Source organism: Lithobates pipiens, unplaced genomic scaffold (assembly GCF_037356315.1).
Source record: "Lithobates pipiens isolate NorthernLeopardFrog02 unplaced genomic scaffold, aLitPip1_a1.2 Scaffold_27, whole genome shotgun sequence".
Taxonomy (NCBI): domain Eukaryota; kingdom Metazoa; phylum Chordata; class Amphibia; order Anura; family Ranidae; genus Lithobates; species Lithobates pipiens.
This window is the reverse complement of record NW_027507788.1, coordinates 126909220-126935619: the sequence shown is the minus strand read 5'-3', so window position 1 is coordinate 126935619 and position 26400 is coordinate 126909220. Positions and strand designations below refer to the sequence as shown.

The 26400-nt window shown below is 41.6% G+C and overlaps 1 protein-coding gene across 1 annotated transcript in view; it reads right to left on the bottom strand.

Moving 5' to 3' along the window:
* Window positions 1-4993: 4993 nt before the first annotated feature.
* Window positions 4994-26400, bottom strand: part of GRIN2D (glutamate ionotropic receptor NMDA type subunit 2D) — a 1088828-nt gene continuing 1067421 nt past the window's right edge. Inside the window, exon 15 of the mRNA XM_077457432.1 lies at window positions 4994-10921. Coding sequence (XP_077313558.1) covers window positions 9434-10921 — 1488 coding nt within the window. The 3' untranslated portion in view covers window positions 4994-9433. The remainder of the gene's footprint in view (window positions 10922-26400) is intronic.

The window sequence follows — 26400 nt, the reverse complement described above, 5'->3', positions numbered from 1 at the left end:
ACAAAAAAGTACATGAAAAACCAAGACAGTCCAAGAAGTTCCTGAGCATTTTAATGGCAATATGAGCAAAATGTCCACAGATGTGTAGAGTTGGCACCTTGGGGACAATTGATGTGACGGTCTCCGTTCACAGCAATGCATGTCTTATTAAAACGAACTGAACGATTATACACAGCATTAGTTACGCAGCTTGGCTTTCGTAGATAAAAAAACAACTTAAAAAGGTGGAGGACATCTTGTACATTTATTTCCACACTCTAGTCAGCTCTATGTTTTTATAAAATAAGTTTCATCTTTTATTGGAATTTCTACAGAAAGCTAGAGGGTCTAATGGTTAAATAATATTAATGTTACCACAAAAGAACATAAAATGAAACAGCAGAGAGCATGAGAAAAAGTAGTCTTTGGATATAGAAACATAACTTCTGAAAATGTATATTTTATTAAAAGAAGAAAACATAGTTTGCTATGGGCTTCAGTAGGCCTTCAATTATGTATGTCATTGCTGCCCCGCACATGTACACTAATTCTTGAAACAATATCATGTCTTACATGGGTGTTGTCAAACCAATAGAAACCTGCCTTGGAGTGTACCTGCTTTCCTTGGTATGCTTCCACCTCCATTCGTGTAGCATTATTTCATGTTAGCTTTTTCACTACACAAATGAACTACTGACTTCTTTAACAGACCCATTTTTTGTTGTTGGCAACTCTAATGCCGCGTACACACGAGCGGACTGTATGGCGTACTTAGTCCGTCGAAACACATTTCAGCGGACAATCCGCTCGTGTGTGGGCTTCAGCTGACTTTTTCAGCGTGCAGTCCGGCGTACTAAGTATTTCGTTTTTTTCGAAATTCTGTCCGTCGTACTTTGGTTTCAGCGGACAGTACGGTCGTCAGTATGCTAGTTCGACGGACTAAGAATGGCGCATGCCCAGAAAGGATTTACACGGCGGAAGGGTGCTTTGCTGTGTCTTGGACTTCCTATTTCTAGTCCCGTCGTACGTGCTGTACACGTCATCGCGCAAGCTTTCGACGGACTGTTTGTGCATCCGTGTGTGGTCAAGTCCGTTCAGTGGAAAGTACGACGGACTGTCCGTCGGATTGTATGACGAACTAAGTATGCCATACAGTCCGCTCATGTGTACGCGGCATTATGCACTTCTCAGAAATGTATACATATTCTGTTACTTTATCCAATCAGACAAATACAACACAAAACTTGTGTCAAAGTAAGTTTAATCTTGCTGTTTTCTAAAACTTTGCTAACAATGAAAATGTTTTAGTACTGAAACTCATAGGACTTTTCAGGACTATGCACAACACATAAGAGGGGATTTACTAAAGGAAAATAGACTGTGCACTTTGCAAGTGTAGTTGAACTAATTTTCCCTAGAACTTTGTGAATGTGGTGAAGCTTTGCATTGACAAGAAGATCCAATCAGGTGCAAAGAAAATAAAAAAATGGCATTTTTGCCTACACATGATTGCAGGCCAAAAACTGTTCCCACAAAGATGGGAGTATGGAATTGTCCAAAATGTCCTGGTATGCTAACGCCTCAAGAGTTCCCTTGATTGGAACTAAGGGACCAAGCTCAACCCCTGAAAAACAACCCCTCCACCAAATGATTTGGACTGGTGCAAAAAGCAAGGTCAATAAAGACGTGGATGACCAAATTTGGTGTGGAGGAACTTGACTGACCTGCACGGAGTCCTGACCTAAACCCAATAGAACATCTTTGGGATGAATTAGAGTGGAGACTGCGAGCCAGGCCTTCTCATCTACCTCAGTGCCTAACCTCACAAATGCGCTTCTGGAGGAATGGTCAAACATTTTCACAGACACACTCCTAAATTTTGTGGACAGCCTTCTCAGAAGAGTTGGAGCCTTTATAGCTGCAAAGGGTGGGCCAACTCAATATTGAACCCTACAGACTAGGACTGGGATGCCATTAAATTTCATGTGCATGTAAAGGCAGGTGTCCCAATACTTTTGACAATATTGTGTATGTATGCTGTTTTGAGCCTTTGTATTGTCGGTATCATTGCTTCTGCAGTATTAACTAATCTGTGGCACCTAGGAATTTTTAAGTAAGGGCAAGTTTCAGTTACAGCTATTTTTGTGGATAATTGTAATTTGGGCTTATGCTTCTTACATGTTAGTCTAAGCTGGAAAGAAATATGTGGCAAGCCTTTCTTGAATTATATTTAAGAGAGATGTTGAAAACATAAGTGACATTTTAAAATATAGTACAGTGATACTGATAACATCACCTTCAGTACATTATGATAAAATGGTGAGGGTTACTTTCAAGAAGTGACATTTTCAGCTACATTTTGAACTATTTCAAATATCCATTTCTCTTGCTGCTATATCTGTATTTTTTTTTTTTCATGTAAGTAGGGATGAAGTACTTAAAATGTACTAAAATGTATTTAAATTTTAACTTAAATATATTCCATACCATTGTCCAGATGGCTAAAAAAAATTGTGTGGTGTTTAAGAAAATATGGCGGTAAGGACAAGATGTAATGCTAGACCAGTAGTAAATCATGGGGTCAGATTAAGGGTTCTCTTCTAGTTCTAAAGTAGGATACACTTGTAATTTGACAAGCTAATTATTTTGGTTAAAGGCACACATACTGAAAATCATAATCTCACACCACAAACCACATCCACATCTTCTTAAACATGTACCATCTGCATTAAAGAAAAAAATATTACTTTTTGGGGTTAGAAATCAAGGCAATCCAACTAAACCAAGAGCAGCTGGAAACAACCTTAAACAAATCCCTGCCAATATCTTCTATATTTAAAATGTTATATACATATGTGGTCTCTCTATTAGTGCCCTCTGTATAGGTGGCCTGATTCAAACTCTGCACTAGGTTCCTCACTCAGTAAACTATGCCACTGGGGTCCACAGTAATAAATATTTAATACGTGTCTATACAAAAAGCAACTATGCATAATGTATTTTGCTGTCTGAAGCACAACCTTCACAGCATAGTTTTCTGACTGTGCTTGGAGCACAGCCTGTCTATCCTCCAATGATCAAATGTGTGCTGCCCCCCCCCCCCCCCCCTTACACACACACATTCACTAGGGAGATCAGTGTATGGTTGTTTCTCCACTCCTGGCTCTTTAAGCAACTGAAATCAGAGCTTGCGTGATTACTTTTATTTAAAAAAAAAAGCATTAATAATAATAATAATAATAATAATAATATATATATATATATATATATATATATATATATATATATATATATATATATATATATATATATATATATATGGTCTTTCTTTCATTTCTATTTAAAACGGAATGGGTTTAATACAAGGTAAGGGTTCACATATACTTTAATAGCACTACGAGTTTGGCACATTTAAAACATATATGTGCAAATGCAGGTCCATTATTAGCGCTTGTTTGCCACATTGGGGCAGTGCAGGGAAGCAAACATGTATGACATTCTGTGTAAAGTGTATGTGTGTTTAAGTGCGTTGTTTGCATTGAAAATTGCTGGTCATAAGATCTGATGCCTTCATATGTTGGCCCTACTATATTTCAGCCTCCCTATCCTCTATATTCTCAGTTACTTCTCAATAGTTTGTAATCTCCTGGAGAAAAGACCACAAGGGAAAAATGTTCAGTGGTTTCCCTTCGGTAACTAGATGGTTATATTTTCCAAAAACATAAAAGTTAACATCTGACTGGTCACTATTGGCACCAATTCCACACTTCATACTACATTTCATACTGTATTTTATAAATAGATTCCTAGATGCCAACTGCAGAAACAGAATGGCTATTTTATGAGCAGCCATGTTTATTTAAACTTAATCAATTCATCAAATTAAGAAATGTAGCAAAACTGTATGTGCGTTACATTTAACTGCAAACAACATTTTTATTGATTGAGACCTACTGAAGCTAAATAATTTAATATGGCAATAAAACACATGAAATAAATTCTTCCCTTTCTATACAACTCATACATGGAGGACTATGCTATACTGATTGTCAAAGTCACAGAGATTAGTTTGGTTTGAATTATAGGCATTATATACTAGTATTTAAACATGTGCAACTAGAGTGTATGATGTAGTACATATGATATGCATCAAGTACATGAAGTACCTAAGATATTTGTCTTAGATTTGGGACACTGGGTCTCATTTAGCAGTGGTTTACACTGGATGGAGGAAAATGTACGATTGGGATTGCATCAATTTAAGATCAAGTTGTGCATACCATGAAATATACAGTACCTGGCTAAACCAGCTACACCTCTTTTACACAATAATTATTTACATGAATAACAACACATTGGTATATTTCTATAGAGGTGGCAAAGGAATCAGTACAAAAATCAAATGTCAAATTAATAATATACACTGTGTATCTAATTAATAAAGTGCACAATAAATAAACCATAAGAAATGTCCATAATAATCATATGTGAACAAATCTTCTTGTGTATGCTCCAACACCATAAAATAAAGTGCAAACGTGCTTCAATAAACTTGCTTAAAGTGCTTCACCTGAAGTTATAACAAAATGCTGTGGCTCTTTGTTGGGGAGCTATTTCACTGACCTACTTGATGCACATTGATATATGCAGTGGAGAGATGTTTTAAGGTGAAGACCCCCTACATTTGTATACCTGCATAGTGGACTGGGATCCAGCTTCCTCCATATATGATTGCTTTATGGGAATTGGAGTCACAAAGGAGCTACAGCATTGAATGAAGGAGTCCTTCCCATTAGTCATGCTTTGAGCTCACTGTGTGGCCGAGGTGATCTGGGGAGTGCATTTTGTTATCACTTTGGGTAAAGCACTTTAAGCAAATTTATTGACGCAGGTTTTCACTTTATTTTATGGTGTTGGAGCATACACAAGAAGATTTGTTCACATATGATTATTATGGACATTTCTGATTTATTAATTAGATACACAGTGTATATTATTAATTTGACATTTGATGTTTGTACTGATTCCTTTGCGCTATATATATATATATATATATATATTTGCATTGGTATTTGTTTCTACCAATTTTAGGTGCAGCATTGGTATATTATCAACTAATTGTTTTTTTGTATTGTGGCCCCGACACCCAACACTCTCCCCCTCACATTGGTATATTCCTAATTCAACTTTGTAAAAGATCTAAAGTGACACACTGTAGATAAAATGTGAGGCAAATTACCACTGAAGGCATTGTAGTGTTACAATAATTGTTGAAGCTAATGCAGACATATCTGCCAACATTTCAAATCCAAAAATGGGGCAACTTAAGGTGTAAATCTTGAGAAAGTTGGTCGTCATCCCACTGAAGCTGTCTATAAGGAAACATATTTTTTTTTCTCATTAATACTCTTGTGTCTGAATCAGTTCCATTGTAAACTTTTTTTCATGCACACCAATTTTTTATAAGCCACCATGCACACCCAGTTTCCCCCAGAACTATGTTCTCAAACAGTGTTCCTACAGATGAGAGTGTAATTTGAACATTTTCAGGTGCTTAGGAAAGCACACATCTAATAATTTAGTGTCACAAAAGTATTGATTGATGTTTCAGTACTGCTTGTGTTGCCTCTCTTGAATAAAAGAGAATGCATCTGGCAAGAAGGAGTATCTTTTACCAAGGTCCCCTTACCCCAGGCTAAATAGTCTGTAATGGTACCAGTAGCTGTATTTTCCTGCAATATATTAACTAGTTCAACAACATTATTCAACTAAAAGATATCCTATTTGGAAAAAGTTCAAAGAACTTTCATGAACTAAAAAACTGTTTTGTTCAGATAAATAAAAAATACACTATGAACCACAAAGCTTGGTGATTTCCACCAAATGTAGATTATGTATTTGTATATTATTATCACTGGTAATTAAAGTATAAGAGAACAGGTAGGCATATTGCAGTGTTTTTTGCTTCATCCTTATTTTGTATCAATTAATATCTGCATTCATATAGATAGGACGCTAAAAACTGTCCTCAGTAATACATTCTTCAGCATGGAAACTAGTAAACGAAAAGCTTCATCAGCTCTACACCAAGGTTTACCATCTGAAATACACATTCTCCTTACCTCTATTTGAAAGCTTGAAATTGCTTTCACCATTTTAAATATTACAATTTCCTACATTTTATCCAAATACTGAATTCCATACCAATGCTAGCCAAAAGTCCTATTTGAATCTTACCTTTAAATGTTAGCATATTTATCTTGGCATGATGAGTCAGGTAGTGGGTGTATTGTAGTTATTTCAAGTTTAATTATCTAATAAAGTATCCCTTATACTAATAATACAGAAACCCCCCTAACATTTAGTCCTTCTATACCAGACCATATAATATTTAGCCAAGCTCTTGGAATGAACCCCCAGCCCCTAATCTGCTATTTGACATTTAAAGTTGACCTAAACTCAAAAAGTGAAGATTTGCTATCACATAGTCAACATCTAAAAATATTAATTGTGGCTAAGCAGTACCCTGAAAAAAAAAAACTACCTTTGTCTTTATTCCTCCTAAAAAATAGCAGTGCACTTCCTGACATGTGACTTTGCCTAGGCACTCCTGTGCAAATGAAGTCACTACAGTTATGCTCACTGTTCTCATTGATAGAGTAAAAGATGATTGGTTGAACTTGGTTGAACAGATTGATTAAACCGGATGGACTTGAGTCTTTTTTCAACCAGACTAACTATGTAGCCGCAGTGTAATGATCTCCCTGATTCTGCTCCATAGAGTCTGTGCTTTTGAAATAATCCCTCAACAGTTAACAGATCATAAAGCATCAGGGTGACAGCTCTGATATGAGAAAGCAAAGCTTTGGTCCTACACCAAGATGGCTGCCTTCATATAGAGATACAGCGCAGAATAAAACACAGTAAGTCAGTAATGGTGAAAGATCAGCTGCAGGTATACTACAAGAAATATTGGTGACTAATCTTTTGTTCTATATTTTTTTTTTGGGGGGGGGGGGCTTCACAATTTAGGTCAATTTTTATTCCATATAAATTGACCCTTAACATAACCTCTAAATTCAGATTATTAACATCATTTTTAAAGGCAGTATGGGGAAAAAATATTTTATGAACACCTGTCAATGGTCTTAAATCTATAGGCTTGTTTATTTGGGTGGAATAAAACTTTTTTTAAATCCTTTCAATATACTCTAAATTCCCAGAAACCCAGAAATATGCTCAAAACCTGACATTCATTTGAATTCGGTGGCACTTAGGGAATCACAGTGCTAAAAGTGTAAATTAAATCAGGTACAGATAGCAAAAATATTGCAAGTAATTTTTTTTGACCATGTTTTTAGTATTTCAGCAGCATTATAAATGTTTGTGTTTATAAGTTTGCTGTAGAAATAGCGGACACACAATTATGAATTTGCTTGTGTGTGATATTACATCGATTTCTATTGTCTAGTAAAAACTGTACCTTGTATAAGAGGGATTTACACATGTGCAAATCTTTCTGAAATTCATTATGGATAGTCAAATGTACCACGTAGTCCCATCTAATTAGTCTACAATTGAAATATGTGCAAATGTTATGCATAATTCAGGCTCAGTTGTTTTTAAATGTAATACCATTCTGTAGTGCAAGTATGGGGGATATTCTGTATACCAGCAGCCTTAGTTCCCTACAACACTGTAGGCAATCAATGGCAGGAATGCAAAATTGTGTGTCTCCAATGTGAGCATAGAGCAGAAGCCAAAGCATCCGTCAGCTTAAGAGCCACATGACATTAAACTAGGTATGAAAAAACAGCAGTCTAAAAATCTTTGCTAAACATAATTAGAAAAATTCAGTGGAGTACATCAAACCTACTATTTTTGTGCTACATTCAGATAACATATTCTGCCTATATGTGTACTGGAAAGGGTGCACTATAAGCATGAGTTCTGTATCAGTGAAGCTTAATGTATTCAGCTGCATTGACAATGGCTCTTGCCACCTCCGCACCTGTACAAAGGCAGAATATGCATAGTACATAACTGGATTTTCAGCCCCTCCTTTAGGTAGAAGAGGAAAACAGCAAGCGCAACACTTCACCTGTGCATAAAGTGCTATGTCTCTATTGTTTTTCTTAGGAGGTGGCTGATTCTGTATAATCTACATATTATCTGCCTGGGTTGCACCCTGTATAATGTGTATAGCACAGATTTTGAGCAGGCAGGTACTGAGTACCCACTGAAATGCTACTGTAAGCATCAACAGAAGTTAAGAGCCACATTTGGCTTCATGAGCTACTGGTAAGGGACTACTAGAAAAAAAAAGTCAGAGGATTCACCTGAAAAAGCCAATGGCTTTGAATTCTACCAGACTGATCGACAATAATCTCTCTTGTCTACTCAACTGCTGTTTCATGGTCGAAAAAAAGAAAAGAAAGGAAAAAATTCATCAAGACTGCAACTTGCCTTTCAAAAACTAGACAACAGTAGTCTTATTACCCTAACAATAACAATGCTACAGTGTTTACATATGTTAAAACTAAAATATGTACTGTGATTTTGACAAAGGAACTTAGGGCTATTTAAAATCTTGGATCTTCCACTTAGGATTTATATATAGATATATATATCACAGTTTTGTCTCCAAATTAAAAATGAAAATATATAAAAAAGAATCTTTACAGCTAACATATCTTACTTTATATATTTGATATTATACATTAAAATGTCAGTTCTGAAGCTAAGAAGCACAATGCAGCCAAATGACTTTTCTTGTCTTGGCTAAGAAATAACAGAGAAAAGAAAAGATTATCTAAGAATACTATGACTAAATAATTATATAAGTTTACTAATAGTATCTAGTCACCACTATTTATGTATCTATTGCAGTGTGCTTAAAAGTGTTACAAATGTTTAAATAAGCCCTTAACATTTGGTCAAAAGTAAAAGCAGGAGAGTCTAATAAAATGGTGTCCACAATTTCAATTTCCTTAATTTGACTCCACCCCTCACACACCTTTGTACCAAATCTCAATGTCCCCAGTACACTGAGTAAACAGATTGATGACAATAGGCTACGTGGCCTTCAAGATGACCTTTTTGAGATGCTGGTTGAACCATCCTGTTTTTTTCAGCGCACTTTTCCCCACAACCTGGTTACAAATGGGTCATTCTGCTGGTCCAGCCAGAAAGTATTAAACATAAGTTTCTTGGAAAACATCTTCCACTTTATGCAAAGCTGCAGATGAACTTTGCATTCAAAAATATTCTTGGTGTTTACTTAGGAAATTCTAGTTCAGTTTTGTAATCTAATAGTATGGCCCACATAAACATGAAGTCTTTCGGAACTGTATCTGAGTTTATTATAAGTTTTGGTTTCAACTTATATAGAACATAGATATGTTTCCCAACATTAAACATGGGTGGTCTTCAAATGTGTTGGTTCCTCCTCTAGTCATACTTCAGACTCCAAGCTAGAGAAGTGTGCAGACCCCCTTCTTTTATAAAGGGTTCCACTATGACTTGACCTAGGTTGGCATTCTGGAGAAAAGATGTGTCTGTGACACCTCAGATGACATCTGCTTAGGTCCTCTAAACTGCGGGAAGTGGGATGTATTGGGGCTAAGTCACAAGAGTGGTGATGGTGGTGGAGGAAAGAGCAGTGACCTCCACGTAAGTGTTCCCAGTCTAATCGCCTTTCAAGCTTTTCATCCGAGCAGCTGAAGTATCTAGGCTCCTTGTGGCAGTGTGGTTGCAACACTTCCAAGCTACTGCAATAGCATGAACCATGGCAAGTGGCTGGAAGATAATCTTTGCTCAATTGGCGATGTTTACCAAGCTTATCCACTGACCAGTACCTCATTGGTTTTCTTGGTGCAGAGGAGGCTTGTCGTTCTCTAGATGGGTATGTGCAGAAGTAGTTTGGTGAGTACCAACAGTTATGTCCAATGTCAGATTTCACACATGGTGGTTCCCTCTCACACACATCTGAATCAGAATCTGAAAGATCAACATATTTGTTTTTGCTTGGGCTCATAACAATAGGGTGAGAATGGCTCCTGCACATATGAGATCGATTAGATTTTTTGTGCAGTAGGGGTTGGGATTCCATGTCCATTTCCTCTCGACGATGATGACAATCTCTTCCACAACTTCTCTCATCTTCATAAGTAAACCTTGAATGACCACCATAATGGGTTCCATCACATACCTCCACATTGGCTTTGTTAGGACGATTTGTGCTAGCATTCTGACCTCCACCACTATATACCTCACATTCCATTTCACATGTGCTCTTTTGGTAACTACTGCCCAAGTGGTCAAACTTTTTTGCTGTTGTTTCAGGTGTTCGACTACCCCGTGCGCCACCTGTAGACTTTGGAGTCCTTTCCTTTCCTGTTTGGTAGTTTTCATAAAGACCACGTGAAACTTTTGACTGCCATCCTGGTGGTTCTGGAGCATCTTTTTCTCGCACAATGGCAAAATAGGATGGTGGGTTTTCTAGGAAGTCTCTTTGAATTGGAGGTGACATCTGACAGGGTGCCATCTTTTTGTCTTTGCTAAAAGCTTGCCCAGACTCCACCAGATGATCAGAGAGACCTTCTGGCTCAATGGGACCATAATACCTATGAAATCCATCAGAAAATGTGTTCTTATGAGAATGGCGAGGGGGAGCTGCCTTGCTGCTGGGGTCAAGGGCAGACCGAGTTGGAGTATACATATCTTTGTAGCAGTTAGGGCTGCGAGCATGTCGCCACCTCTCAACTATCCTCCTTTCCCGTGGCAAAAAGTTGGAACATGGTAAAGGAGCAGATGGTGGCGGAGGAGGAGCAATGGAATTTGATAGGGCTTGTATTCTTTGTGGTGGATAGCAATGATTTAAAGTTGGAAGTTGTTGGTCTATAGCCTTTGGATCCTCAGCACTGCAACAGCTATACATGCCCTGTGGGAACAATAAAAATGCCAAAGTCATTTATATGCTTGTTACACATGCAATATTTATCAAAATCAAGTGCAATTTGTTTTTCATTATGGTGCACAAATATTCCACTATCTAAATATTCGTCTACCAAAAATGCCTTAGGCTGTTTAGTCAGATAAATGGGCTGCCTTAACACACAGCACAACAGAGTGAATGAGGCTTTAATGATACATTGTTACAATACAGTGAAAACCTAGGCCTTCTTCCACTATCTCAGCGCTATGGAATTATTAGATCTTAGAAATATAGACAATTCGGTAATCACAGTGTTTGAACTTTCACAGCTATTCAAAGTCCCAGCTGCCGCTTAAAGTGCAAAATGCAAAACAATAATCCATACAATATAATAAAATGTCCATAGGTGCTTCAAAGGTACCTCTGATTACTAAAGCATTGCTACTGTCATTGCTTATTATGACCAGCTTTCTTATAGTAATGGCACATGAAAAAATTGAAGAATGATAGATGGTTATAAAAGTCGAGGAAGACACAGATGGTTGTCCTAAGGTGGTAAAAAAAGTACGCCTCACACCAAAATCCACAAGCCATGCATCATACTGAATGGGGTTTTATTTCATAATTCCACTCACAATATAAGGAAATAGAATCAATTTTTAAGGCCCATTGGCATATCCTGTGTTTAGATAAGACCCTTAAATCAGTTTTCCCCCGATCACCAAGTTTATTTACCTCAAGACCCCTAATGTGGAAGACAGGGTAGTAAAAAAAGTTGTAGATCCCCCTACCAGACCTTCCACATTTTGGGACAAGGATAGTTTCTATGCATTCTGAAAATGTAAGGCATGTAGGGAGGTTGCTGCCCCGATGAGAGGTCTAGTTAAATTTACCTCAACCATGAACAATAAAGAATTTATAATCAAAGAATGAATTGCATGCAATATAACGCATGTAGTGTATGTCTTTGAGTGGCCTTGCAGGTTAATGTATGTGGGCCGCACTAAAAGACCTTTGAGGGTTCGTACTGCAGAACACATACAGAACATAAAACTTGGGTTTAAGGACCATAATGTGTCGCCGCATTTCAAACGTCATCATAATCTAGACCCCTCAGCTCTGAAATTTTGTGGAGTACACCGTGTAAAACCAGTGTGGAGAGGTTCCGATATGGTCAGGGAACTCTCCAAGCGTGAAACATACTGGATTTTTTTTAATTGACACTCTCACTCTTAGGGTTAAATGTGGAGTTGGATATAAACTGCTTAATCAGCGATTATTGAAGCTATTCTGCACATGTAATTTTTTACATGTAATTTTAGGTGATTTATATGTATGGTCTTATGGATATATTTTTTATAAGACCTTACATATATATAGTTTTATATTTTTACATTGTTAGATAGTGTTATATGAATTTTTAAAAAAAATTAGGTTTTAGATATATAGATCAATTTTAAATAAATGTGTATTCTAGTGTTGCGCAAATTGCAGTGGATATGAATTATATGCATTTTAAATATAGGGATGACAGCAGTAATATAATGGCCCTATAACACACTAGTAATGAAATCAGATGTTTATTCTAGTAATTTGCTATAAAAAGGATGCACAGTGTATGTTACAAGTCATGTATACTTTTCATGTAGATTGTATACTGATCCCCAAGTCAAGTAATGATGGCTGCTGATGTGCACTTGTTGATATGAGCGGTTTTGTCCTTTGAGGGTTAATATTTACACTGCAATGTGTTGATATAAAAGCCTGGGACATTGCACCGTAAGGTCACGCACCCAAAGGAAGTCGTGATGATGAAACGCATCAGGGTGTGACCTTATGGCTAGTGATGGACGAACGTTTCGCCCGGCGGTCGTTTCGCGGCGAATTTCCGACATTCGCGGTCCGCACGTTCGAACGCCTTTTTCCGTCGTTCGCCGCGGCGGACTTACGTGTTTAATGTATACAAGAACTTTAACCTTTGGTGACACGTTTATCATATGATACAGGACAGCCAATTGAGACATGACAGCACATGGACACTTGTACATTCCCCCTAACCTATAAATACACCCGATCCGGTGGCCATTTTACATTCTTTCTTCTGTTACGATAGGGACAGGTTCCTGTGTGGAGTAGGGAGAGATAAACCACTAGCTATTTGGTACACAAAAGTTCTTTTCAGGACTGGTATAGGTGTTAGGTGTTGATAGGTTTGCTGTGCTGCTGATTCTTGCAGCAGCCTGAGTGTCTTTTGTTAGTTTAGAGAAAGGGAAAGGACGGTGTATGCTACAGGGACAGCCAGATTAGTCTTTCATCATCATCATCATCATCATCATCATTAGCTGTTACTATCAAGGTCCACAAAAGAGCTGTTCCAGTAACCACTAATCGTTCTCTTTTTTTGCCAATTTGTATAGGGACAGGAAGGAAGCAGTGTTGTCAGGCAGTGAGGGTAATTTTAAAGACTTGCTGTTATTATTAGTTCCACAAAGGTTCTTTTCAGGACTGGTATCAGTGGTACAGTAATAGGCTTGTACATGTATAATATTCTTTCTTCCAAATATAGAAAGGATATTATACTTGACTGCTGCCCTTCTGCTGCAGTCTGCTAAACATTCACAACTCACTTGTTCCACAAAAGTTCTTATAAGGACTGGTAACTTGGTATAGGGTGCTACGGTACATAGGCTTGAGTGCGGTACAGTCTGCTGTTCTGTAAGGACCGCTATCGGTCCACAATAGATAGGGTTGACGTGCACCACTGCTGACCGCTGCCCTATACTGCAGCAGTCCTTCAGCGGTATAGGGACTGACGTACAGTCTGCTAATCACTAACACACAACCTGCTTGTTCCACAAAAGTTCTTATAAGGACTGGTAACTTGGTATAGGGTGCTACGGTACATAGGCTTGAGTGCGGTACAGTCTGCTGTTCTGTAAGGACCGCTATCGGTCCACAATAGATAGGGTTGACGTGCACCACTGCTGACCGCTGCCCTATACTGCAGCAGTCCTTCAGCGGTATAGGGACTGACGTACAGTCTGCTAATCACTAACACACAACCTGCTTGTTCCACAAAAGTTCTTATAAGGACTGGTAACTTGGTATAGGGTGCTACGGTACATAGGCTTGAGTGCGGTACAGTCTGCTGTTCTGTAAGGACCGCTATCGGTCCACAATAGATAGGGTTGACGTGCACCACTGCTGACCGCTGCCCTATACTGCAGCAGTCCTTCAGCGGTATAGGGACTGACGTACAGTCTGCTAAACACTAATACACAACCTGCTTGGTCCACAAAAGTTCTTATAAGGACTGGTAACTTGGTATAGGGTGCTACGGTACATAGGCTTGAGTGCGGTACAGTCTGCTGTTCTGTAAGGACCGCTATCGGTCCACAATAGATAGGGTTGACGTGCACCACTGCTGACCGCTCACCTATACTGCAGCAGTCCTTCAGCGGTATAGGGACTGACGTACAGTCTGCTAATCACTAACACACAACCTGCTTGTTCCACAAAAGTTCTTATAAGGACTGGTAACTTGGTATAGGGTGCTACGGTACATAGGCTTGAGTGCGGTACAGTCTGCTGTTCTGTAAGGACCGCTATCGGTCCACAATAGATAGGGTTGACGTGCACCACTGCTGACCGCTGCCCTATACTGCAGCAGTCCTTCAGCGGTATAGGGACTGACGTACAGTCTGCTAAACACTAATACACAACCTGCTTGGTCCACAAAAGTTCTTATAAGGACTGGTAACTTGGTATAGGGTGCTACGGTACATAGGCTTGAGTGCGGTACAGTCTGCTGTTCTGTAAGGACCGCTATCGGTCCACAATAGATAGGGTTGACGTGCACCACTGCTGACCGCTCACCTATACTGCAGCAGTCCTTCAGCGGTATAGGGACTGACGTACAGTCTGCTAATCACTAACACACAACCTGCTTGTTCCACAAAAGTTCTTATAAGGACTGGTAACTTGGTATAGGGTGCTACGGTACATAGGCTTGAGTGCGGTACAGTCTGCTGTTCTGTAAGGACCGCTATCGGTCCACAATAGATAGGGTTGACGTGCACCACTGCTGACCGCTGCCCTATACTGCAGCAGTCCTTCAGCGGTATAGGGACTGACGTACAGTCTGCTAAACACTAATACACAACCTGCTTGGTCCACAAAAGTTCTTATAAGGACTGGTAACTTGGTATAGGGTGCTACGGTACATAGGCTTGAGTGCGGTACAGTCTGCTGTTCTGTAAGGACCGCTATCGGTCCACAATAGATAGGGTTGACGTGCACCACTGCTGACCGCTGCCCTATACTGCAGCAGTCCTTCAGCGGTATAGGGACTGACGTACAGTCTGCTAATCACTAACACACAACCTGCTTGTTCCACAAAAGTTCTTATAAGGACTGGTAACTTGGTATAGGGTGCTACGGTACATAGGCTTGAGTGCGGTACAGTCTGCTGTTCTGTAAGGACCGCTATCGGTCCACAATAGATAGGGTTGACGTGCACCACTGCTGACCGCTGCCCTATACTGCAGCAGTCCTTCAGCGGTATAGGGACTGACGTACAGTCTGCTAAACACTAATACACAACCTGCTTGGTCCACAAAAGTTCTTATAAGGACTGGTAACTTGGTATAGGGTGCTACGGTACATAGGCTTGAGTGCGGTACAGTCTGCTGTTCTGTAAGGACCGCTATCGGTCCACAATAGATAGGGTTGACGTGCACCACTGCTGACCGCTGCCCTATACTGCAGCAGTCCTTCATCGGTATAGGGACTAAGAGTTTTGTCACAGGGTCATTTAAAAAATGACAGGCAGAGGAAGAGGCAGGCCCTTCCGCAGGGGTGGTAGGGGTAGGGCAGGAGCAACAGGCTTGAGCCAAAGTGGGAAGTTGCAGAAGGTGCGTTCAATTACTTTAAAGGATGCACCAGACTTGGTTGAGTGGCTCGCTCAGCCTTACTCTTCTGCACCCTCCTCATCCTCTCGATCTGCACCCTCTTCTTCACTCTCTGCTATGTGCACCCCCAAAGACACTACCACCAACAACACGACCACCACCACCACCACCACATACCTTCCGCTTGAGTCACTGGAATTATTTTCCGATCCATATCAAGAGGACATTTCTGATGCGCAGCCACTCTTGGTATTGGATCAGGAAGAGGAGGTAGCAACAAGCGCTACTCAGCAGTCTGACGCCAGTACCCAGATCAGCCCAAGGAGGAGGTTGGTCCCCGGTGTTGCTGCCTACTCCGAGATCTCTACTTATAGCGGTGGGGAAGGTGACGTTGATGATGACGTGTCTAGTGATGTCACGTGGGTGCCCACAAGAGAGGAAGAGGAGGGGAGTTCAGAGGGAGATATGGACCAGCAGATAGGGAGGAGAAGCAGCAATGACTTACATTGCACAGCAGGGACAAAGCAGACTGCAAATGTATCAGGAGCGAGTCATCGACCATGTACGGTCACATCTGGCGCTCCCAGGACACCGGCACATGGCTCCGCAGTGTGGGCTTTTTTTAACGTGTCCGCTGCTGACAATAGCGTTGCCATCTGCAATCTTTGCAGTCAACGCGTTAGTCGCGGTAAGCCCAATACTCACCTAGGGACGACCGCCTTAAGAAGGCACATGAGCAGCCATCACCGAGCCCAGTGGGAGCAACGGAACACACAAAGCCACACTGCAGGCTCTCACCGTCCAGCCTCGTCTTCTACTTCTCCTTCTCCTCTCTCCTCACAATTGTCCTCCACTCCACCTTCCATCACGCCAAGCTCACATTTTTCTGCAAAAAGGCAGGCTTCCGTGGGCCTAATGTTTGAGCGTAAAAAAATGATGACGCCGGATAACCCTCTTGCCCAACGGTTGGCGGCTGGCTTGTCAGAACTCATAGCCCGCCAACTACTGCCATATAAACTGGTGGACTCGGAGGCCTTTCGCAAATTTGTGGCCATTGGAACACCACAATGGAAGGTCCCAGGAAGGAAGTATTTCTCAGAGAAGGGCATCCCAGAGCTATATGGCCATGTTCAGCGGCAAGTGAATGTATCTCTGGCACACAGTGTCGGTGCCAAGATACATCTGACCACAGACACGTGGTCTAGCAAACACGGGCAGGGAAGGTATATCAGTTTTACTGCCCACTGGGTGAACCTTCTGACGGCCGTCAAGCATGTAACCCGTGGCACCCGTGTAGATTTGGTTTTACCGCCACGGATTGCATGCAGGCCTGACTCTTCTTCTCCTCCTCCTACTCCATCCTCCTCCCTCTCCTCCTCAGCTGCCTCCTCCTTTTCCGCTGCTAGCGTCTCTTCCACTGCACCGCCCAAGCTCCCCAGAACCTATTCCACATGCCAGGTGAGACGTTGCCATGCCGTGCTGCGTCTGTTGTGCCTGGAAGCAAAGAGCCACACTGGCCCGGCACTCCTTTCAGCTTTGCGTTCACAGGCAGATGAGTGGCTAACACCGCTCAATTTGACAGTTGGTAAAGTGGTGTGTGACAACGGTGCCAATCTGCTTAGCGCATTGAAACAGGGCAAAATCACGCACGTGCCGTGCATGGCACACGTCTTAAACTTGGTCGTGCAGCGATTCCTTGTCAAATACCCTGGGGTCCAGGACATCTTGCGGCAGGCAAGGAAAATCTCGGCCCATTTCAGAAGATCTTACACGGCCATGGCTCGCCTTGCTGACATTCAGCGGCGACACCATCTGCCGGTCAGACGTCTTATTTGCGATTGCCCGACGCGATGGAACTCAACCTTCTATATGCTTGATAGGCTGCTCCAGCAGAAACGTGCAGTTAACGTCTACCTGTATGAACTCTGCGAAAGAAACGGTTCTGGGGAGCTGGGTTTTTTTTCACCGCGCCAGTGGCTGCTCATGCGCGACACATGCAGACTTCTGCGGCCATTTGAGGAGATCACCAAACTGGTCAGTCGCAGCCATGGCGCCATCAGTGACATGGTACCTTATGCCTTCTTTCTGGAGCGTGCATTGCGTCGTGTCATTGATCAGGCTGTGGAGGAGCAGGAGCGGGAAGATGAGGAAGTCGCAATGCTGGATGAATTCCCAGGGGGGGCTACTCTATCTGAGACAAGTCAACAACAGGAGTCTGATGAGGAGTCAGAGGAGGATGGTGCCGGGGCGGATGAGCAGGAGCAAGAAGAGCATGCTTTAAACCTTTCTGGGATCCCTGTTGTGCGAGGATGGGGAGAGGAGAATGAAGAGGACGACATTATCCTGGATGATGAGCAGGAGCCAGGCCACCACACCGCTTCCACTTTAGTGCAAATGGGGGCCTTCATGCTCCAGTGTTTTAATAGGGACCCCCGTATAAAAAGCATGAGGGTCAAGGACCAGTACTGGGTGGCAACGTACTTAGACCCCCGGTACAAACACAAAATGGCGGAAATGTTACCGCCGTCGCAGAGGGCTGTCAGAATGCAGCACTTCCAGGCCTTGCTTCGAGAAATGCTGCATTCTGCTTTTGCGTGCGCTGGCAGAGGAGCAATTCCCACTCCCAGAGAAGGATTTGCGGGTACCAATCCAACAGCGCCTGCAAGAAGAGGCCGGTTTGAAGATGTGTTGGTGACTTCGGATATGAGGTCATTCTTTCAGCCGACCCATCGACAGGTGTCATCCGGATCCAGCATCAGGGAACGCCTAGACCGTCAGGTGTCCGACTACATTGGGTTAACGGCCGATGTGGACGCTCTGAGGAGTGATGAACCCCTAGACTACTGGGTGGGCAGGCTTGACCTCTGGCCAGAGCTTGCCCAATTTGCAATCGAACTGTTGGCTTGCCCCTCATCCAGTGTCCTGTCCGAAAGGACGTTCAGCGCAGCAGGGGGGATTGTGACCGATAAGCGTACTCGCCTAGCTCACCACAGTGTTAACTACCTCACATTTCTAAAAATGAATGAGGCATGGATCTCGGAGGAATTCAACACATGTGACCAGTAGACCATGTATATGTCTATAAACTATTTTTTTAATCAAGCACACAGACCTTCTTAATTCATTTGGCTCACTTCCTTGACCCAAAAAAGCACACCGTACTATATGCCCCTACCCTCCTCTTTGAAGAGGTTGAGCGGTGTCATATTTCTACTGGGGCTGCTTATGATATCCCTGTGCTGTGCTGACTTCCTCCTGGGGGTTCTTATTATGAAGGGATCACACTATCCCTGTGCTGTGCTGACTTCCTCCTGGGGGTTCTTATTATGAGGGGATCACACCATCCCTGTGCTGTGCTGACTTCCTCCTGGGGCTGCTTACGGTGCTGCTGTCAGTGCTGTATGTCACGGTGCTGCTGTCAGCGCTGTATGTCACGGTGCTGCTGTCAGCGCTGTATGTCACGGTGCTGCTGTCAGCGCTGTATGTCACGGTGCTGCTGTCAGCGCTGTATGTCACGGTGCTGCTGTCAGCGCTGTATGTCACGGTGCTGCTGTCAGCGCTGTATGTCACGGTGCTGCTGTCAGCGCTGTATGTCACGGTGCTGCTGTCAGCGCTGTATGTCACGGTGCTGCTGTCAGCGCTGTATGTCACGGTGCTGCTGTCAGCGCTGTATGTCACGGTGCTGCTGTCAGCGCTGTATGTCACGGTGCTGCTGTCAGCGCTGTATGTCACGGTGCTGCTGTCAGCGCTGTATGTCACGGTGCTGCTGTCAGTGCTCTGTATTACGGTGCTGCTGTCAGATGCCTCTATCACGGTGCATGTGTCATTCCGGTATGTCACGCTGCTGGTGATCATCTCCTGCACCCTCTTCTTTGCCTACCCTGGTCCCTGACCTTCCCTCTCCTCCATTGCCTTCATTAGCTCCATAGTCCTGAATTGTTAGAACAATTTCCCAAATAAAATAAAAATGCTTGTAGTTATCGATCCCAAATTCACCTCATACATGTATTATGTCATTGTCCAGATGGTGGGACTACGTTTTACCCCCTAATAATTACCACGTGGCCGCAAATTCGACATGAAGGTTTGCAAAGTTCGCCTCCCATTGAAGTCAATGGGGCCCGCGGCGAACGTTCGGTTTCGCAAACGTTTGGGTCCGTTCGCATTTCGCGTTCGCGAAACGTCCCGTCGGAAGTTCGTCCATCACTACTTATGGCAACTGGAAGGGACGTTTGTGTTCCACAGCCAGGAAGAGACAACCAGAAGTAAGCGGTGGACGCTGTCTTCCTTAGTTTTGTGACTCTCGTGGGTCCTGTGGCATGTAGAATGCTTTTTTTATGCTGATAATTTTAAGTACTGATTGACTGGCGGATTTTATGGAACATGTAATTTTGAGTTTAAAATAAATGAGAGAGAAAGACCCTTTTTTCTGTCCAAGTACCTGTGGGAAATTCAGCACAAGCTCTGACACCCTCCATGACATAGAAGGCAGCCGTGGTTAACATATCAAAGCTTGATGTGCTCATCTTTCTGGTGAGTGAAAACCCCTAAGGGGAATGTGACGAAAGGTGAATGTGATGCATGGCTTGCGGATTCTAGTGTGAGGCGCACAATTTTTATTCCACATTAGGACCACCAGCTGTGTCTTCCTGGACTTTTATCACCATTTGTCATTCTTCAATTTTCTCATGTGCCATTACCATATGAAAGCTGGTCATAATAAGCAATGACAGTAGCGCCACTTTAGTAATCAGAGGTACTTTTGGAGTACCTATGAACATTTTACTATATTACATGGTTTAATGATACATTGGTGAATAAAATGTGGGTATTTTATATCTCCTTGGAGTTAAGCTTTAAGCAAATAAAGCTTTGACTTGATTTCTTATGTTATCTGTAGGAAACGGAAGCATGCTATACGAATAGCAAACTATAACAGCTATAGTAGATCAACACATTTTGACTTAATACATTAGAGAAGTGAAAATTGCAGTGATTAAAGAGGAGGTCCAGCCTTGGTGAAAAAAAAAATATTAAAAGCCAGCAGCTACAAATACTTACCTGTACCTGACACTTACAGATAGACTCTCAAGCAGAGTCCCTATATGCCCTTAAAACCTATTGAGGGAGTCAGAGCGAGGCAGAGCTGAGATACTGCACAGGCTAATATTGCCGCCTGCACCTCCGATAAACCACAGCTCCTACCTCCTCTGGGGCCCCACTGGAAGACAGCTCATGCTTATAGTGGTGCTGGCCCTGGTATCACCCCTCTGGTGGGTGTCACCTGGGTTTAGTCCACACCCCCCGCACCTCCATAGTGATGCCACTAGCGTTCTCCAAATTTGACTAGTGGCAAGGAAGAAGGTGACCTCACTGGGGCTTTTATGAAGTATTTCTCTATATTACCTACCAAGAAGGACATGAAAAGTCTTTTTGCCAAAATAGTCACATAAGACGAATATGACTGAATTTAGAGATGGCCTGAAGCCTTTTCACAAGCACCTTGACTGCATTGACCCACTTTCCCATGGTTGAATGTATCAGTGAGCCACAGAAGTTCAATACACATACATATGAAGGTTCAACATAAATATATTCAATCCACCTGGACAATTTAGATCACCAACCCCACCACAACAACATCCACCTCAGGTGTTTCCCTGAGGCAATGGGACCTATTGCAAAGGAAACTTGTTAGGTAGTGAGCCCTATGTCATGCCCTATGTTTGTGTACTTGTACTCCAGCTTATTCCCTACTCTTTATATGCTACCACCTATGGTCATTTCTACCCTATGGATCCCTGGTGCTTCATGCTCTGAACAATACCTCTGATTGCTATGGGTAATGGTTTGTTTACCCTCTTGGCCCAGTACTCATTTCCCCATGGACACATATGGATCCTACACCTAAAATGCCTAATTCTAGTCCCTCGACATTGGTTGCTTGGCTCCCCCTAAAGGGTTCCCTTGTTTCCCCAGTACTACTGTCATTGCTCTCAGACTAAAGACCCATTATGAGACCTGTGACACCTCAGGACTAAGGTCTCTTCATAAAACAGTTTTTTTCACCTTTACTGGGCAGTTTTCTGTTATTTTATTTGGCCTTGTTTATCTGTTTTATATGTCAATCTCTTCCTTTTTGTACATGATCACTACTTTGCAGACCATGCATGGCTGCATTAATTTTGGGGTTTCCCAAGATGTTCTTTAGCATTCCTCTTTGATAGCAGAATCATTCCTTTGCCATACACCTTGGTGCACTGCTAGGCGTAGGCAGAGTGATGTTTTGTCATCCAGGAATGTCTGTAGGTATCCATTAAAGTTCATTAAAGATTGCATGCAAAACACTTGTCTCTTGTTATTTTTCCCTACTTCTCCCTTCCTCTTGGCAAGGACTGCATATCTAGCACAGATAAACAATCTTTGTTCATGAATCCTATGCTTCTATTTAGGGGACTTTACAACTCTCGGTGGCTTAATGCCTTGTCTGCTGGGGAATTGAGATGTTGGGGTAATAAATAGAGGATTTCCTCTTGGGTTTACTCCCATCAGTTTTTTTTTCTGAATCAGCTTAAAAAACTCCATAAGCCTATCTCTGAGGATGGGGGTGCGCCCTGAAACATGTTAGCTGTGTCCCGTGTTCTGTGCATGTCCATGCATTGTTTTTATGGCCTTTTGTAAGTTGCATTTTGTGAGTACCCACATTTATATAAAACATTTTTATTATTAAATTATCTTTGCTAATGCACTAGGTGTGCGCGCCTTCCATTTTTGTTTTTTCTTGTAGATAACATCTACATGCCTTACTTCCATCAAACCCCGAAAATAAGATAATAATTTATGGATTGTCTAGATTGTGCCTTTAGAGTGTTCTGCATGTACAGTATATTAACCGCATGCCGACCAGCACACGCCAATATACATCGGCAGAATGGCACGGACAGGCAAATGGGCATACAGGTACGTCCCTTTAAATTTGCCGCTGTGCCATCGCGTGTGCACCAGTCAGGACCTCTGTGAGTCTGATCGTGGGTCCCGCAGACTTGGTAACCATGGGGACACCCGTGATCGTCTCACAGGGAGGAAGAACGGGGAGACGCTAATGTAAACAAGAATCTCCCTGTTCTGCCTAGTGACAGTGTCACTGATCTCTACTGTGATCGGAGCAGAGATCAGTGACGTGTCATACACAGCCATGCCCCCCACAGTTAGAAACACTCCCCAGGGCTAACTTAACCCCTACACTGCCACCTAGTGGTGAACTCCTTCACTGCCAGTGTCATTTAAACAGGAATCAGTGCATTTGTATAGCACTGATTGCTGTATAAATGACAATGGTCCCAAAAATGTGTCAAAAATGTCCGATGTGTCCGCCATAATGTCGCAGTCACAATAAAAATCACGGATCGCCGCCATTACTAGTAAAAAAAAAAATATTAATACAAATGGCATAAAACTATCCCCTATTTTGTAAACGCTATAACTTTTGCGCAAACCAATCAATAATCACTTATGTAGAAGAATACATATTGGCCTAAACTGAGGAAATTATTTTTTTTTAATATATTTTAGGGGATATTTATTATAGCAAAATGTAAAAAAATAATGTGTTTTTTTTTCAAAATTGTCGCTCTTTTTTTGTTTATAGGGCAAAAAATAAAAAAAGCAGAGGTGATCAAATACCACCAAAAGAAAGCTCTATTTGTGGGAAAAAAAGGACATCAGTGCCGAATCGCAAAAAGTGTTTTTTTGTGGTCTTTGGCCTGCAAAATGGTCCGGGGCTTAAGTGAATAAGCTATATTTCTAAAGAAAAGAAGAACAAGTTTTTTTTGGTAAATTCATTACAATAACTGAGTCTTGTAATTAGCCAAATATTCTGCTGGTGACAAGAAATCTGAGTCACCATGTAACTCAACATTACAGAATTACATTGTAAAATAACATTTTGAGTTGGCCCAGTTCATCTTAGAAAAAAGGCAAATTGATTGATGCATGTATCATAGCCCACATGTGTACTAACATTTCTGCAGCACACATTGGAATTTTATTTATATTATTCATTCAAAACTGTGTATATGAAGGATATCCTTGCAGTTGAAAATGCTTAATGCAAGCATGACATTGAAGAATGCAACCTGTAATCCCTCTTTAGCTACTTTGTATTCTCATTTTGATTCATTTACTGACATAAGCGGGATAAAAATAGCTAGAACACAGCCTGCAGTATCGACATGATATTGACATGCATGATAGCAGTGCCTTTCTTAGAAAAAATGTAATGCAGATGTCTATTTTAGGATATTGTTACAAAGACCAAATACTATTTTTCAGAAGAGACCTATTTTGATACTGTTTGCTAAGGGTTACCTTCTTAGACAACAAATACAAGAAATACAACAAACAACATATATTTAAGCACCTTAATCCTTCAGCTATATACTTCAATGGCTACCAGTTTGGTGAAACATGATGGAGAGGATTTGTAAAATTGGGAAGGAAAAGTATATTTTTTAACAGTGATTCTGCCATTGTAGATTAGACACTCAGAGCTAAAATCTGATTGGTTGCTGAGAGCAGCAAGAATGTGTTTCTTACTTTTTGCATTAACACAAGGTACAGATAACCTAATCCTATTGGTTTCAAACACAAACCAAAATCAGTGTTGCTATATGCAATGTACTGTAATCGGGTGATTTCTTTTCACAGTCTATACCAGAGACACAATAGAAAGCAAGAGAAAATCCTTCCAAAGCTAAAGGAAAATCCCACCTAACCCCTTGTATACCAAGGTTTTGGTATTCAGGGGGTTAAGGCAAACTTAGGGCTGTGTCAGCCAAGAGCTTGGTGTGTTTTTTTTTTCTTAGAGCCAGTGGTAAGCTTGCAGGTGAAAGTCATTTGTGTGACTCTAGAGCAGGGGTCCCAAACTACAAGTCCCATCATGCCTCTGCCTGTGGGAGTCATGCTTGTAATTGTCAGCCTTGCAATGCCTCATGGAAGGGTAGTTTTGCAACAGCTGGAGGACCGCCAGTTTGAGATCCTGCTCCAGAGCCACCTGATTTTATTTGAAGGTGCACCTCACCCCCTTGCTGCTGGCTCCAGCAGTGCTTCCCAAGCTCTTCTTTTCCATGGGCCCAGGATTGAAAAAAACAGCATGAGTTCCCCCCCTCCTCCCCCCCAGTGCATTACCAAGCTCTTTGGGTCTGGTATGGAAATTAAGGGGAACCCTGCACCTAAATGTAAAAAAAAAAAATGCATAGGGCCCCCCAAAATCCATATATACCAGGTCTTTCAGGTCTGGTATGGATTTTAAGGGGATCCCTGAGCCAAAATGTAAAAAAATGGCCCAAAGCCTTGCAGCTGTACTTCAATCAATAGCCCTGCTTCAATTAGCCACATGCCTGCAGAGCTCTGCAGCCTCATGGTGATTCTATGGAGGTCCATATGGATTTATGACAAGCCTTGATCCACTTTTAACTAGTGAGTGCATTTTTATTGTCTTTTATACTTTTTTAATAAATTGCTACAGCTAGATGATGGCACCCTCTTGTGTTTGTTTGTTTTTTTACACTAAAAGATTACCCTCACCTCTTGTTCTATTGATAACTAACATGTTGGATTTTCCTTCACTTTCTCTCTTAGTGGCGAATGGCCACCGGAACCAGTAGAGAGAGTCACTCTCCCAAGGAGGTCTTATGAAGAGAACCTGTCACTTTGCTCTAACCAAAGGTTTGTCAGACAATTTATTCTTAAATGCTTTAGGTGCTTCTGATCAGATTATTATCCTTTATTTCCCAACACTTCAAATATAACACCAATGTGCACACATTATAAATGAGTCTACATATTCATTGCCTATTCAAAATACTACCGTCTGAATAGGCTGTAGCCTGGATACTACCATTATCAAACCATTTATCCATTGTAAGCCTTATTTTTTTTCTCTGTTTTGCATTTGCTTTTATGTGACTGGGATAAAAGTCTTCAGGAAACTTCACAGATGTAATAAATCAGCTCTGAGACCGCAAAGTCTTTCTTTTAGAAGCTGTTTCTGAAGTAGCTACTTTTGCAGTCTCAAAGCTCATGTATTACAGAACCTGTGAATGGTTTAAAAAAATCTTCACAGGTTCTATAATGCAAAAGCTTACAAACAGTAATTTGCAGAACCTTAGTTGTTACCGTTTTGCATTAAAAGCTATTTAGTTTCAGCAATACAGGACAGATACCATTTCACAGCACAATTTGAGCATCAGTTCTTAGAACTTTAAGTCACACATTAAATAGTTATGTTATTAGGCTTAGTTATTTTGTAAACTTGACAAAATATTCATCAAGCAGCTCTGGGCTGCACTGCAGTTGTGAAAATAATTGTTTTCTGTGTGTCCTAGCAGTGACTGACCACCACATATAGTGTGAATTGGGGAAGAAGAAGCACAAGGAGCCAATCAGTCATGCTGCAGTGTAAAGAATATGCTATTCTGGGGTGAAAGCAGAGAGAGAGAGATGACCTCTTCAATCTGCTGCTTCTCTTTACACTGTGCAACCACAAGGTAGGGTTATAAAGGAGACTTCTAGATT